At 38.3% G+C, this 17,746-nt stretch overlaps 1 protein-coding gene across 2 annotated transcripts in view; it reads right to left on the reverse strand.

The window, feature by feature from the left end:
* The window catches only part of LOC150085466 (nucleolar transcription factor 1-A-like), a 451,866-nt gene extending 434,337 nt beyond the window's left edge, over positions 1–17,529 (reverse strand). For both annotated transcript variants that reach the window (XM_090374048.1, XM_090374049.1), the window contains exon 1: positions 17,166–17,529. In XM_090374048.1, the coding sequence (XP_090230174.1) occupies positions 17,166–17,346 (181 nt within the window). In that variant the 5' untranslated portion in view covers positions 17,347–17,529. The remainder of the gene's footprint in view (positions 1–17,165) is intronic.
* Positions 17,530–17,746: the final 217 nt, after the last annotated feature.

Raw genomic sequence — 17,746 nt, forward strand, 5'->3', positions numbered from 1 at the left:
GCTAAGACCATAATGCGCCAAGTCACATTTAAAATACTACTAAAAATTTTGGTAGCCAAGGCTACCACGTCAGGCAATTAGTTTTTAGGTAAAAGAGGTAGTAATTAAAAGTATAAAACTTATATCTTTGTATAGAAATTAATAGAATGTAAAAAGTTAAAAACGTCAGACATGTTGTCTCTGTCGCCTATTAACTGACTGAGTGTAAATGGCTCAGTCAAATTATTAAAAGCGGTAAAACACAAGCACCGTGCTTCAATAAAAGTAGGACATTCTATTAAAATATGACTGATGGTTAAAATGACATTACACATCTCGCACATAGGTGGGTCATCCGCCCTCAGCAAGTAGGAATGGGTTAGATGACTATGACCTATGCGGAGCCGAGCAAGAACAACTTCCTCTCTTCGGACCCTGCGTAAACTGGACAGCCATTGCGTAATTACAGGCTTAATATGACGTAGTTTATTTGTGGTCTGTCCGTGCCAAGAATCTTGCCATTGGGAATATAATCTAGAGCGTATTATTTGCCTGTAGTCTGTATAGGGGACTAACAGGCAATGACTATCCAGGGAAATGGCTGATTTGGCAGCGGTATCAGCTAGTTCATTTCCCCGAATCCCAATGTGGCTTGGGATCCAGCAAAAGCGAATATCAAACTCCAATTCTACAAGAGAAAATAGAATGTGCCGGATCCTGGACAGGATCGGTAACCTCAAAAGTCATCAATCATACTGCATGATGGAAGAGATAGGGAAGGGTTGACCGGAACTTAGCTCTAGAGACTAAACATGGGTTCCACCACTTCAAGCCTCCAATAAGCAAAGTTGTGGTATTGCACAGGTTGATGAGAGTCATCTACCACCTAGTACTGCCTGGTAACATAGAGGAGCGGCATTCTTCCATGTGGTGTGGGCACCACACCCCAACCCTCGCTTAAGTTGGTTCACACCCGGGTGGTCACCCACCATGTACTTGTGCATGGAGATTATACCCAGGATTACTAACAATCCCACCATCGTGAAAGTGCAAGCAGAGGATATGCTATCACAGACCATCCGGAATTTGCGGAAATTGGGTCCTCTTATCTTGAGTGTCACCTGAATATCAGTTCCATCAGCGTTTTAGACGCCCAGGCAGCAAGTGCAGCTTGTCTGGCATATCTGAAAGAATGTCTGTGACAACCTCAAGGACCAAATTATCCACAACCAAATCCAAGATTATGGTTTTTAAACACAAATTAAACTATGGCAGACCACCAGTTGTAAAACTTCAAAGAAATCACTTCCACTTGTCAGAAGCATAAAATTTTTAGGAGTCATCAATGACCACTTTTCCTTAACTGCACATCTTCAACGCCCGTCTGTCAAAGTCAAGTGTTTTGTCATCAACTAGTAAATTCTGATTCTACTCCAGATTAACAAATTTACATCTAGAACTTGTTCCTGCCTTGCTGATCTTGTTTTTGGATAACTTTATTGCTGCTGTTTGAAGACTCTCTTTGTGGACTACTTTGGGCAGCAGTGGATAAAGACATGGTCAAGCAGTATCCTTTGTCACACTACACTTTTTCCCACCTTTATGCTATTTTCTTTATTTTTTTTTGTCTTGTGCTTTCCTGACTCCTGGGTGAGTGTGAGCATGTGTGTGCACTCACACACTAGCACAGGGTTCTTTTGAATGGTTCCAAACTCAGTTTGGACATTCAGTGCATGACTGTAGATGGCTACTGTACATGCGCAGTTGTGGCTTACCTCCACATGGTGTAGATAGACTGAGGCGGCTTTCCAGGTGACAAAATGGCCAGAAACAGCTAAACAACGTGCACCCCCCAGCCTTTTAGAGAGTTCTGTATTCAACACAGTATACCAAGGTGGAGTTGAACTGATATTCAGGTGCCGTCCTACTTAAGATACTATACAGATCTACACGTCTATTATCACATATGCCTCTGGAGCTTGAGGCTACAGAGCCAAAAATTCTGCCTTCAAGCAGAGGCTTCTGCAAACACAAAGAATAGTCCTGCTAATAATGTCCAGAGCCTGCAGGATGATCTCTACACCGGCCCTGCAGGTCATCTGAGGAAGGGAATTCCAGCATCTATTGGGGAGTTTTCCTGAATTCCTCCATTACGGCTGAACATGAAAAAGATTAAGACAGAACTATACAATGGCAACAGACGAGAGCTTCCCCACTTGGCAGAATTACTTTTTTTTCGTCCCTATGGTAACTGAGTTTCTCAGCACAGTTCAACTGGTTTAATCCGGGACTGTACCTAACTTTTCTTCTAACAGGACCTGGGAATATGAATGTGAAGCTGTACAAATTATATCTTTCAGCTATACCAAACTGTACATGTGATACCAGCAAAATGGTGAAGTATGTTGTCCTTCACTGCCCACACTACATAGACTCATGCCTACGACTGAAAATTCTAACTGGAATCACTTCTTTTGAGTATCTCAACTCTCACTGCTAGTAGAGAAAACTACCCCCCCCCCTCTCTCTCTCTCTCTCTCTCTCTCTCTCTCTCTCTCTCTCTCTCTCTCTCCCTCTCTCTCTCTCTCTCTCCCTCTCTCTCTCTCCCTCCCAACAGGGTCTTCAGAAGATGGGTTCATCTGATTAGGATTGATTCTGCTATGCCTTGATGCTATGTTCCTAACTGAATTGACTTACCACACCAATAATGACTCAACCACCGGACAAAACCATTTACCTAACAGTGGCTCTCACTGGATGTAACATGACTAGAATGCTGATGAAAGTGCTGGGTTTATGGATCCAGTGTTCTGCTGGATGAGAACCATATGTTGACTGCACCTTGCAAGAGAGATTAAATCCCCTCTTGGGGTGGATTGGATACCACTATCTAATCTCCTGTAACCTTTTCCTTCAAACTTGTTACTTCTGACTCTTAGTGGATGTCTCTGACTTACATACCTGCTGTTCAGGCCTTACCCCCCAATAACCCTCACCCATACTTTTCCTACTACTACTTTGCTATTTTCCTTGGGGTGTTTCTAGAATTTGTTTTGGAAAGGCCCAGTAAAAGCTTCGTGGTGTGCTTCCACTCAGCTAAGGATGGAAGTCAGGGGAGCGAATGACCTGGTGTTTGTCACCCCCTGGCTGCAAAATACCAGTACAGCTGGCCTACAACAATACAATACATTACATGTTTACACCCTACCTACATGGTCGGTGCATGGCTTAGGTCAGAACAAAGATTGATTTCAGCGGCAGACGGGGGGGGGGGGGATCCTGGATCCTGCAAAGAACACTACGACACATTTGATATTTTTGTACACTTGGCTGACCCAATATATGACAGATTGTGTACAGTATATTCCCAGCATCTATCCCTGGAATAGATGATGGGAAGTTGCTTTCCAGGTGATTGCAACCTCCGAGTAACTGAGAGGCCTGTCATGTCAAGCATTTCTTCTTGGATTCTTTATTTTTAATGGAAAATGGAGCTAATTATTGTGATAAATACAAGAAAACAAGCTTCGTCGGGTAAGGTTGGTTGTGTATATCTTTTTTAGGTTTTTAGTAGTAACAACGGAGTACTCTCGCTCAGTCATCACTTAGGAATTCTTTGCTTCTTTGATATTTCTACCCATGCTCATATTTCACTAAAATTTAATGGTGATATATGTAGATAGTAGGAAAACCTGCTTTAATCTTTGTAGAGGAGGCAGTCGATGAGATTTGTTATATTCCAATCATGTATTAACGATTCATTACTGAAAAATGATTCCATTCCTACTCCCTTTGGAGAGCTAAATCTGCATACTAATATACTGCCAAATCCTTGGAATTTTATAACACGAGTTACAAATCGAGTCATTGGACTCTACTTTATTATATTCCAATTCCAAAGTGACTGACAAATCATCATATCATAAGACTGGGAAACACCCTCAAAACATAAGAACAAAATGACTTTGGATTCAGATGATGATTTACAAGATTTGAACTCTACCGTTTGACTGCAGTGAACAAAACAAGTTGGTATTCAGCTACATGCACCTTCGGATGAAGATGAAGCAGGACCTTTGCCAGCATTCAGCAAAATAAGAGGGATAAAAATGCACTCACAAGTGGAATCCCCACAACCAAATGAACAAACCACTGAACATGATTCTGAAGCAACTCTTCAGACAGCTGGTTCTGTCCTGGACAAAGTTGTTGCAGCCAGATTGGGGCTAGAAAAATGAATGACCATTCAAACAGACAGAATTACTGCAACTGTTAGAAAACAGATCATAGAATACTGGACAGAGCTGAAATGGATAGTAACAGACTTTCACAATGAAAATGAAGTACTCAAAGCAAAGTTAGAAAGAACAAGACAGAGTCAGACCTATGACCAAGTACTTAAAAATAACCAATCAACCCAAAAGATGGTCAAGAAACAAGACAAGGAAAGGACAAAGTGATTATTATAAGACCAACTAGTGGCATCGCAACTAGTGGGAGGGGGATGGCAGGTCAGTCCGCCCCAGGTGCCAGACAGAAAGGGATACCATCACTTGAAAATATGAGAAGGAAAGTATTAACTATAACAAAATAATTTTGACTTTTTTAATTTATCTTTCACCACTTAAATTTACAGTTGTTAGTCAAAATTTCTATTTGGCACAATTTAATTAATGTCAAGATACTTTTATCTTTATATTAACTGACTGCAAATGTAATACTTGAGTTTAAATTTTTGGTATGTTATTATGGCACATAAAACTGTGGATCAAAACAATATTCAGCCTTTACAAAGTCGTTTAGTTTAACCACATTTTTTTTTTTTTTTTACAAAGTTCATCTTACAAGTCATTACGTTAGCACAACATTTTTGGTGAGCATTCATATTTTCTGAAAACTCATTTTTCATTTTGATTTCTACTTATTTTACATTTTACAGGGGGTGCCTCCACAGCCAGGCAGGAAGGGCAGCAGCGCGTAGCACACGCTTCTTGATTAGACAGGTGTTCGAGCCCATCACCACCAATACGGAGGATGCGGAAAGGTCAGGGAATGACCACCGCATATCATGGAGCAATATGGCCTTAGTTGCTAATGCTCATAAAAACCAAATAACAACAACAACATTTTACAGATATATTCCATTTTTTAACGAACTTCTTCATATAGGTCCAAAACATATATAAGTACAAAATTAACCAAAATCAATGCAGTGGATTTCAACAGAGAAAAGCAAAGAAAGCAAGAGAAGTTATTCAAGCAATGTCTGGATCATTGTTGAAGTATGTTACAACACCAACATCTAGGCCAGTAGATATTCAAGCATGATAATCAGAAGTGCAAGTATAAGAGTCATCTTCTCAAGAGGATCTAACAGAGAAAGTCATTCATCCACAAGAGGAGAAGAATCTTGAGCATTAGCAAGGGCACATAATGCAAGAAAGCAAGCATCAGCCAAAAAAAAAAAAAAAAACACACATCCTCCTCATTTCACCCATCCACTCACTCCAAATGTTTGTCTAGTTCTGCCTTGAATCTGTTTAAGCTATCAACTTCTGCAATGACAGATTGAAGTTTGTTCCAGCAATCAACCACTCACTGGCTAAAGGCAAACTTCCACATATCTATCCTACAACTGACTTTCCTCAATTTGAATTTATGCCCTCACAGGCGATTATTCTGAGCAAGAGGAAGAATCCCATCAGCATTGAGCATGCTCACCTCACAAGTGCCTAATCTCCAGACACTAATTTGCAAAACTTAAGCCTTTCTTCGTAAGAGCAACCCTTTATTCCATTCACTAATCTTGTTGCGCTTCTCTGTACTTGTTTCAACAGCTCTTCATCCTTCTTAAAATGAGGCGTCCAGACCTGTATACAGTACTCAAGGTGTGGCCTGACCATTGCCTTATACAAGAGGATAATCATCTCCTTATCCCTGCTAGAAAAAGTCCTGTATATCATTGACAAGAAACCATGAGCTACTCTTGCAGACAGTCTGCACTGCTAAGAAAACTTCATATCTGCCTACACAATTAACCCCAGGTAGTAGTGGCATGTGATGCAAGAAAGCAAGTGTATGAGCTTATGCAGCATCAGCCAAAAAAAAAACAAAAAAACACCCCATTCCCTCCAAATGCCTGTCCAGTTCCTCCTTAAATTTATTTAACCTATCAACTTCCACAACTACAGGTGGAAGTTTGTTCCAGCAATTGACCACACGCTGGCTAAAAGCAAATTTCTACACATCTATTCTACATCTGTTTTTTCTTAATTTGAATTCATGTCCCCTCAGGTTCGTAATCTGAACAAGTGGAAGGATCCCATCAGAATTCAGCGTGCTCAACCCATTCAAGGCCTTAACACCTCTATCAGATCACTGCGCAGGTGCCTAGTCTCCAGCCACTGCAATTTGCAGAACTTAAGCCTCTCTTGGTAAGAAGATCCCTTCATTCCCCTCACCAATCTTGTTGCCTTCTCTGTACATGCTCAAGCAAATCTACATCCTTCCTAAAATGAGGCCACCAGACCTGTAAACAGTACTCAAGGCATAGCCTGACCATTGCCTTATACAGAGGGACAATCACCTTTTCCCTGCTAGCAAAATTCCTATATATCATTGACAAAACCCCAAGACCTGCTGGCAGCCTGTCTGCATTGCTCAGAAAACTTCATATCTGACTGCACAATTACTCCCAGGTCTTTTTAATTTTCTACCACCTTAAGTGTAGTACCACATAGTTGGTACGTTTCTCTGAGGTTACTTCTACCCATATGCAGTACTTTGCATTTGTCAAGGTTAAACTTCATTTGCCACTTCTTAGCCTATCTGCCCAAATTATCTAGATCCTGTTGCAGTAGCACACTGCCATTAACAACCCTGCCAACCTTTGTATCATCTGCAAACTTCGACACTAAGCCTGCTATACCTTCATCAATATCATTGATAAATATACAAAACAACACAGGACCCAACACTGAACCCTGTAGGACTCCACTAATAACATTAGTCCACGAAGAGCAGCACCCATTAATTACCACCCTCTGTCTTCTCCCACTTAACCATCCTTTTATCCATTGTAGCAACTTACCCTTAATACCATTCTGCTCCAATTTGTACAATAGTCTTTCATGCTCAACAGTGTCAAAAGCTTTCTTGAAATCCAAATATATATCAAAATTATTTTTTGCATCCAGTTCTTTTGTAACCACATCATAATATCCTATCAAATTTGTCAGACGAGACTTTCCCTTAACAAACCCATGCTGTGTCCGAATTATTGCTGCAGTCTTGTCTAGATGATCCTGCAATGCATCTTTAACCAGTGATACCATTATTTTACCCGGAACAGAAGTTAAACTAACTGGTCTGTAATTACTCGTGTCACCCTTCGATCCCCCTTTGTGAATTGGGGATACATTTGCACATTTCCAGTCCGTGGGGACCTCCCCTGAGTCCCCACGGACTTTTCACTCTACCACTGTCAATGTAGTACCACACAGTTGATATGTTACTCTGGGGTTGCTGCTTCCCACATGCAGTACTTTACATTTGACAATGTTAAACTTCAGTTGCCACCTCTCAGCATATTTGCTCAACTTTTCTAGATCCTGTTGCAGCAGCATACTGTCATTAACAACCCTGCCAACCTTCGTATCGTCTACAAACTGGGACATTAAGCCTGATATACCATCAATATCATCAATGAATACAGAAAACAACAATGGACCCAACACTGAAACCTGGGGGACTCCACTAATAACATTAGTCCATGTAGAGCAGTGTTCATTTATTACCACTCCCTGCAGTCTTCCACTCAACCATCCCTTTATCCATTGCAGCAACTTGCCCTTAATGCCATACTGCTCCAATTTGTAAAGCAGTCTTTCGTGTGCAACAGTATCAAAAGCTTTCCTAAAATCCAAGTATATGATATCAAAATTATTTTTTGCATCTAGTTCCTTTGTGATCAAATTGTAGTATCCAATCAAATTGGGCAGACAAGACTTCCCCTTAACAAACCCATGCTGTGTCTGAACTATTACTGCAGTTTTGTCCAACTTCTTTAACCAATGATTCCATTATTTTCAAAGGAATAGAAATTAAACTAAGAGGTCTATAATTTTTTGTCACCCTTTGAATCCCCTTTGAGAATTGGAGATACATTTGCACATCTCAGTCTATGGGGGACCTCCCCTGTATCTAAAGATGCTCTCATAATTATGGCTAAGGGTTTGCTAATTTACCTCACTGCCTCTTTCAATATAACTGGATAGATTCCATCCACCTTATATGCCTTTAGGTTAACTTCGACAATTTCTCCTCCATATTGCTCTCAGTTATTACAAAATCATTGTATGCAGGTATGGCAAGCATTTGGAAAGCTCAATATAGTCATCAAGACAACATTGCCACTTTGTCACATATATTCCCTGTCCCAATACAGTATATGGTTGTAAAACATGGACAGTGAATGTCAAAACTTTACTAAGACTGAAGATCACACAGAGAAGTATGGAGTACTGAATTTTAAACATAACCAGAAAAGACAAAAAAAAAAAAACATTTGCATGGATTCGTCAACAAACCAGAGACTGTAACATTAAAAAAAAAACAAAAAAAAAAAAAACACTGCACTTAAAATGGAAATGGGCAGATTACATAAAGAAGAACTGACAATACATGCACCAAATGAATTTTGGAATGGATACCACTTGACTCTAAAGCTCAAGAAAAAGAACAAAGGTGGATCGATGAGATTTGCTGGTATACAAAAGCAACAGAAAGCACAGGACTGCAGTTGCTGGAAACTCATTGAGGAAGCCTTCATCCTGCTGTGCAACAATAGCTGAAGATGATGATGTATGAAAATATAACTAAGTTTTAAATTCAATTATATGCAGTACATGTTTTGTTATACATATATACCTGTATTTCCCATTATTGTTAATGGGAAATACAGGTATATATACATGGGGGTAACAGTCCTCCATGCACTTGGAGGACTGTTCTTCCTCCAAGTGCATGAAGTAACAGACCATCATGCACCAACATTTGAAAAATCAGCAAAAATAATTCAAAATTGTTCACTTTATTTCTGAACTGTGAAAAATCAATTTTTTATAATAAAACATTTAATTAATTTTGAAAATTAAAACTCACTATAGACCTGTTAGTGAGCAAAATGCAAATTTAAAATCTGAATGCTTCAACAAATGTCTGCAATTGGACACCAGCTTGTCAGCAACAGAAATGTCTGCTGCATGAAACAGAAGCAAGCACACATCTACAGTTTGATTTCAAACAATACTTCAATGTCGCAAAGCTAGAGAGCATTACAATTGGAGGAAAAGCATGTGCAGTAAAGCCAGCTTGCTATCAATAAAACTAGCCAACAAAAAATATTTTTTGTCAATACCTTTTGTCAATACTATAAAGATATTATATTTGCCACCTTTAGTGTTAGTCTGGTGCAGTAAGTAACAGCAGTGAGCTGTGCATGACATCAGTTCTGTAAGGATGAACATTTTTTTCATTAACTACTGACATCCAGTCAAGCATTTCTTGAAGTGCACCATTTTTAAATTTGCATTTCACTTGCCAACAGGTATAAAGGGAGTTTTAATTTCAAAAATTAATTAACGATATGTTTTTAATATAAAAAAATTCTTAGGTTATATTCAAAAAAGATTGAAAATAAAGGTGGCATTAAAAAAGTGAACAATTTTGAATAATTTCTTGCTGATTTTTCAAATGCACATATATGCAGTTGAAGTAACCCTGTGCACATAAAAAAAAAACAATCCTTCTCATGCCTGGTTATAGGTTAAAACAGAGCCTGAAACAAATCAAGTTCATATGAACTAGTTCCTTTTGGATGATCATTAAGCCAGAATGCGTTCACATCACAATGGATGTATTTTCGAATTAAATTCCTTTTTCTCAAGAAAGACTATGTTTTTCAGTTCAAGTTCTATTGCTGTTATCATTCAGAAAAATTTAAAGGAAAATAACTTAATTTTGTCCTAACACTACTGTTACCTTATACGTAAAATTTCAGGAGAATTGAATAGAGGTGAAACTATACATTTTGCGTACTCTGATTTTTTTTTTTTTTTTTTTTTTAACTCATTCCAAGTGATACTCAAGCTACACTGATTCTTTGGGCCTTCCCTCAGTAGCAGACCTAATGTTAGCATAGTTTTTCCACTTTAACCATCTGATACTTTAAGTACAAGCATTGGATGGCCAACTTCACACTGATGATTCCTTTCATTTATCAGAAGGATAAGCTGCACTGACTCTTTCCCAGGTGGTAAGTGTATTCGTAGGTCAAGTGCATTCAAACCACCTGAAAAAGAATTGTGCATAGATAGGAGTCAGAGATGGGCATTACCTGTTTTAACAAGAAAATATGTATATATTAAGACAGGAAAATTAGAAAGGAATTTAAGAGGACTTGTATTTGGTGATTTTAACACTGTTTGTAGCCTCCTGTAAAATGAAAATCAGTTGAATAATGTCTCATTCCCAATTTGGCATTCATACTGAAATGTTGTTCAATCAAAGAGGAGGAAATTGATAGTGCATTCAGAATTCAAATTTTAGAAAAGCACAAATGCCAGCACACAACTGGAAAATGTACCAAAAAATTGTACATTAACACAAGTGTTAGTTATTTTGAAGTCAGATTTGTGCCACAACCATGAGCCCGATTGTCTTTAGCAGCCTAGTCAGTCATGATAGATCATCTGCCAGTCATCTGGAGAGATCTAGGTTTGATTCCAATCAATGACCAGAGGAATTTCTAGATCTTCTTCCATTGTGACTGTAGTTTGTTGATCTCAGGCAAAGGGAAAAGGCTTCTCCCATAAGTGATTTGGATTTGTCAGCTTACACACATGTAAATCAGCCCATAAACACAGACTATACATATTGTCATAAGCATATGTTTGGGGAGTGTTAATACCACTTTTTTTTTTTATGAGCCTGATAATCTGAGCAGACAAATTATATCCAATGAATCAACAAAGTACATTGCTGAACAACCATTAAAAGTGGGATAAGCTGTATCTCATGTCAGTTGGCTCTCACTGTCAGAAACACTCAAATACATACGGAAAAAATTTTAGTGGGTGTTAAGGGAAACCTTATCACTGCTGTCAAAGCATAGTTCTGATGTCCACATGGTTCTCACTGCTTTACTGGTTACATGAATTAACCCTGAATACTTAGGCTACATGCAAAACCTTTAAAAAACCAAATGTCCTATGTCCCCAGAGAAGACTGGATTTATGAGGTCCTACGGTAAATTCTCACCACAGGATGGATTCAAAAAGTTTCACTGATTTCTTTCAGAAAGTGGACATGTTATTTGTAACATCTTATGTGTCAACCAAAATGGAAACCCTTGAGTACTGCAAAATACTTCTATAGCAAACTTGAGACAATATATTCAGGTATTCCATCTCTTTGATTAAGTAAAAGTACTCCTCATTTATAAAAAAAAAAAAATAATTAAAAAAAATAACGTTTTCATTCTTGAATGGACACAAAAGTCAGAGGAATTTACAGCTAGAGTGACTTAGAGCAGTTTCTCAACAGGCAGTTCACGATAAAATTTTTCCCCTCCTGCAAAACTTTTTTACCCCATACTATTTGCTGCACTATTTTTTAATCAGCAGTAGAAATTTTATTAGAATATACACTGCCACAGTAATGAAGATTGCTTTGAATTTTTTTATTTCAAATGGTTCCAAGTTCTGCATAAAATTTTTGAACATATTTTTTATAAACACTTACACACTCGAAATTAGCAGTTCAATAGATTTGATTAAATTGTTATTCAGGTCATTAAGACAGGAAAGTGATCTGTATTATTGAGCTGAATTGCAATTTAAACAAGATCTTACTGTTTATAACAAGTGATAACAGTAGTCTTCTCTACTAGAGAAGCGTTATTTATTTGAAGTAGTGCAATACCAGCTATCTCGTTGTGAAGACACCCACAATATGAGATACTATTAAAACAATGCCTTTTACACTACATACATAGTTCAAATTTATGGGTTAACTATGGTGTATCTATTAACTATGGTCTTGGGCAGGACACACAGCTCAAAGACATGATGACAGATGGACTAAGAAAATAACAGAATGATACCCAAGAGGAGCTAAAAACCTGGAAGACAACGGCAGAGACAGATAGATGAAATTCATGAGTTTGTGGGTAAGTAAATGGATGGCCATTGCACAAAACAGAAGGAACTGGAAAGTTGCTGGAGAGGCCTTCCTCCTGCAGTGGATTGAAAATGGCTAATGATGATGATGTATCTACACGGATATTATATAGTAAATAACAAGTGATTATGGTAACAAGCTGTTAGGATTCATTTTTATGTTAATTCCATTAAAAAAATAAAATAAAAAATATATGTTCTGAATTTTTGGCCAACAACTGTTAATATAGCTAGATAATTTGTTGCATTATATAAGTATCATCAAACAATGAAGAGTCTGTTTTGCTGAATTCAAATATGCCATGCTGTAAATGGAGATATCCATGAAACAAGATGTCACTGGAGTTCATCATCATCATCAGCCATTTTCAATCCACTGCAGGATGAAGGCCTCTCCAGCAAATTTCCAGTTCCTTCTGTTTTGAGCACTGGCCATCCATTTACTACCCAAAAACTCATGAATTTCGTCTATCCATCTCCGCCTTTGTCTTCCAGGTTTTCTTCTAGCTACTCTTGGGTACCATTCGGTTATTTTCTTAGTCCATCTGTCATCATGTCTTCGAGCTATGTGTCCTGCCCAAGACCATTTCAGTTCTTTAGTTTTGAAGAATGTCCTTTACTTGAGTTTGCTGCCTAATCCATGTGTTTCTCTTCTTATCTAACAGTCTGATTCCCAATATAATTCATTCCATTCTTCGCTGTGTAGTTCTCAGCTTCTCTTCCATTCTTTTGGTGAGTGCCCAAGTTTCACTTCCATGAGTCATGGTGGGGAGTATACATTGATTCATTATTTTACGTTTCAGACAAACTGGGATATTGCTCTTCAGTATGTGACTATATTTCCTGAATGCTATCTATCCAAAATTTATTCTTCTCTTGACTTCCAGCCATTTATCATTATTACAGCTAATAACTTGTCCCAGATAAGTATATGACTCCACCTTTTCAATTACTGCTCCTTCAATCATTATTTCCCTTTCCGTGGCATACTTGTTCATCATTACTTTTGTTTTAGCCATATTCATCTTTAGTCCAAAATCCTTACTAACTGTGCATAACTGATTAAGATTTTCCTCTAATTCTTTGGGATCGTGGCTTATGACCACAATGTCATCTGCAAATCGTAAATGGTTTAGGTACTCTCCGTTCACATTGACTCCTTTCTGCGACCAGTCTAATCTTCTGAAAGCTTCCTCAAGGGCAGCAGTAAACAGCTTCGGAGATATTGTGTCTCCTTGTCGAACTCCTTTCTCGATTTTAAATTTGCTACTGTCTTTGTCTAGTCTAATAAAGGAGGTAGCGTTCTCATATATTTTCTTTAAAATCATAATATATGGGGTATCTATGCCTTGTCTTTCCAGTGCCCGAAACATTGCCTTATGCTGTATGGAGTCAAATGCCTTTTCATAATCCACAAATGCCAGGCATAATGGTGTTTTATATTCATTTGCTTTCTCCATTAGCTGTAATATTACATGAAGGTGATCCATAGTTGAGAATTCTGTCCTAAAGCCAGATTGCTCTTTCGGTTGATTCTCATCAAGTATTCTTTCTAATCTGTTAGTAATGACCCTTGTGAACAACTTGTAGATGTGGGATAACAAGCTAATTGGTCTACAATTTCTGATTTATCTCCTTTCTTATGCAGCAAAACTATGATTGCATTATTCCACTGCTTAAGCATCACACCTTTTCTAATGCACTTTTTGAAGAGCCTTGCCAGTTTTTGTGTTATGTCTCTTCCTCCCAATTTTAACAACTCTACAGTAACTTCATCTTCCCCTGGGGCTTTCTGATTCTTCATTTTCTTCAATGCATGTTCTACCTCATCAGGAAGAATATCGGGTATGTCGTATGTGTTGCTACTTTGCAATCCATCTTCCCCACTGCTGGTATCATTCCCTTGCTCCTTGTATAATTCTCTATAGTAGTCTTCTGCTATTTGAATTATGCCTTCTCTGCTGTTTATAAGTACACCATCGCTATTCTTCAGTTTCAGTATCATTTGTCTTTCTGTATTACTGCTCATGGCTGATGATTTAAATCCTTTGTTTTCCCTTAATGCTTGTTCTACTTTTCTTGTGTTAAATCTTCTTATGTCCTCTCTGAGTCTCTTTCTAATGGCTTTGCATAACTCAGTATACTCAATTTTCTCCCTGTCAGTGTTTTTCTTGCTCTTCATTTGTCGTCTTCGGTTCATCATGACAAGTGTTTCTTGACTAATTTTTTCTTCTTTGGATTTCTGTTTCCCTATAGGTTTCTTGGGTTTTATCACTTTCAGAAAGTTGTAATATTCCTCGTCGATATCTTGGTCCTGAGCAGTCTGCAGAAGCTCAAACTTGTTCTTAAGTTACAGTACATACTGCTTTTTCTCCTCCTCTGTTATCTCAAAGACCTTTGTATTATTTACTCGTCAGTTTTTTCCTTTCCTTTTATATTTATATCAAGTGTACATCTTAACATTCTGTGATCACTTCCAACATTTACCTTATTCAGGACGGTAACATCATTCACAATATATCTTCTGTTAGTGAGGATGAAGTCGATTTCATTAGTTGTTAATCCATTTGGACTCCATGTCCACTTTCTGTTCATCCTTTTCTTGAAAAAAGTGTTCATTACTGACAGTCCTTGAGATTCTGCAAATTCCACAAGTCTTTCACCTCTTATTTCTTTCACCAATTCCAAAATTTCCTATAGTTCCTCTTTCTGCGCTGTTTTGCCTTTTTCCAACCTTAGCATTGAAGTCCCCCATAATAATAGTGTAGTGGGTTTTCTGCTCATCTAGAAGACTCAATTTCGGTGTACATTTCTTCAAGCTCTTCATCATCATGGCTCGATGTTGGTGCATAAATCATTATAATCTTTAGCTTGTACCTCTTAGAAATCTTGAGTATTAGTCTTGACACCCTTTGTGATGTAATTTTGAATTCCAAAATGTTGTTTTTAAAATCTTTATGGACCAGAAACCCAACTCCACCTTCACTCCTTTCACTGTTTCCATTGGTGTACAGCAGATTTCCACTTGATAAACTTATAAGTGATTCATTTCTTCTTCTTGTTTCAGCCAAACCGATGATATTCCAATTCACATTTTCTAATTCCTTTTCCAGCTCTAATATCCTGTCTTCACTGATGAGTGATCGTACGTTATAACAGGCCAAGTTCAGTTTCCATGCACTGGAGTTATGCTGCACTAACTACAATACACAGTACATATGGTTTACACTTATTACATGCACAGCTGTGCATGTACATATTCGGTGGTTAACTGCACACTATAAAACATCCATAAAGGAACACACACACACTGAAACTATGAAAGAATAACAGTACAGCATGCATTAGAAAATTTGTTCTTATTCAAAAAATAACTGGCTTGTTATGTTAACTCCAACTAATATTTAAAACTGGGTAGCTTACGTTAAATTTTGAGAGGAATTGAATATATATTAATATAAAACTGAATATATTTGTTACATTCAACTATTTTGTTTATTTTCTAAGCCTGATGCAACGTCAAAATGAATACTAAAAATCGTGATTCAAGTGACACAAAGCAGAACATTCACAAAGTTCCTATTGAAATTAGTGACCTTTTTCTCATATTTTATTCTAAACGTGTACAAAGAAAATATAATTCATGTATTATCCATCTAAAATACTCTTGTTTACAACTTTTTTGTCGGTTCCATCGGCGATCAAAAGCTATGCTACACAGATTACTACGGAGCAATTTTATCAAGGGAAGTCTGCAAACCTTCAAATTAACGAACGCTAAAATAAAATTAGTTCAAACATTTTCTAAATAACCTATCGTAAATTAACTACCAAAGTGCATATAAACACCAAACATTCTACTCTTCCGAAAACCGCTTTTCAGTTGCCACCGCCCACTACTAAAGAGATCATTCATCTACCGAAGGTCTTGCAGCTTCAGTCACGCCGGACTGATCTGCGTCCTTTATGAGTAAGGGCTACCGTTTAAAATCTCCGAGACGCTGCGTTGTCTGTACGCTGAAGATGAATCAAGGAAAGGATGATGCAAAAACAGTCACACATGGACACTTTCTTTTTTTTTTTTTTTATTTAAATATAAACAGAAAATCAAATTAATGATACTGATAGTCAAAAATCAACATTTCTCCCTTTTTACTAGTTTAATTAATTAACATCAAAATAACTAACTACTCTGTTAAGTTGTATGTATCTATTAACGTAAATTTCAAATAACTTGAAGTATTACTAATCACAGTTTCCCTGAATCTTTAATAAGTATTTGAACAGCATGTCTCTACAAAAATAATAAAAATTATTAAATACAAACACTTTGAAATTGACAGATAATGATTTAAATTCCTTTCTAATTCGTTTAAACTATATTCAAAATAGGCTATTTTAATTTCAAGTTTATTCTTCCAGTTGACTGTTTCAACTGGAAGAATACTAGCTGAACAACCGGCAATACTGAAACGGGCAAAGCGTCCGTCAAAGAACCGGTTCCACCTCGCCACCACTTGGGGCATCGATTGAGGAGGGCGGCCGAACAGGCAACGATCCGCGCCATGCTGGAACGGCAGGGAGAGTCGACAGTTACCTAAAACAAGTTGGCGTCGTCTCGCGTGCAGCTGCTGTGTCCTCGCTCCGTCTGGCCAACACGGCATACAAGACCCCCTGATTCAACCCCAGCCCTACCCAAGCAAGCGGAGCAGCAGCTGGCAGACTGGGAACCCGGCCGACGCTGACGCAGGCAATCTCCGGCTGGATCGCCAATAGAACGCCAGTGTCTGCAGACAGCCAATGCCGCCGTACCTCGGTCCTCGCCCGACGAAGCTTTAGCTACCCCATTCCGTTGAACTCGACAGCCTCTATCGAGGGTTCTTTGTTTAGCCTTGTAGGTAGCAAAAAGACACACACTACATATAAATTAAATACACATTAACTTACCTTCGGGTTCCTTTTTTATCCTTGTTTTTGTTGGATTAACCACTTCTGAAATTTTAGGCTTCTTGGCTGCGACAGTTTCAGCGGTCGCTGTAGGGCCGTTCGTAATCTCAGCCGACGGCGGACGCTTTGCACTCTTCCTACGCGCCGAAGTCGCCACAGTACTTGTCGCGGCGGTCGCCATTTTTCAAGGAACTACTTTGAACCTATTTAGTGTACTTGTAGGAAATTTTCACAACGTACTCACCAAATTTTACTTGCACGTGCACAACAAAACTTTAACAACACGTGATGATTGTAAACCAGGGGCAACGTGGACTTGGTTCTTCAAATTTAGCGTCTGCTAGCAGGGCAACGCTCTCTCAGCTTCAGCTTGGCACGGAATGGACACCACACATCTAAACACGCTTGCGCAGACACCGCTCAACCACTCAGAGATCGTCGTACGAATGAGCGATTTTCATCTGTAATTAGCTGCTCACATAGAATAAAATGGCCTGTCTATTTGTATTTAGCACCTATGTATGAAATTAATTTCAAGAAATTGTTCCCCGTAACCACATCTATCAAGAGCTTTAATCGTT

This window comes from Mastigoproctus giganteus, chromosome 5 (genome assembly GCF_048544385.1).
Source record: "Mastigoproctus giganteus isolate SK-2022 chromosome 5, ASM4854438v1, whole genome shotgun sequence".
Taxonomy (NCBI): domain Eukaryota; kingdom Metazoa; phylum Arthropoda; class Arachnida; order Uropygi; family Thelyphonidae; genus Mastigoproctus; species Mastigoproctus giganteus.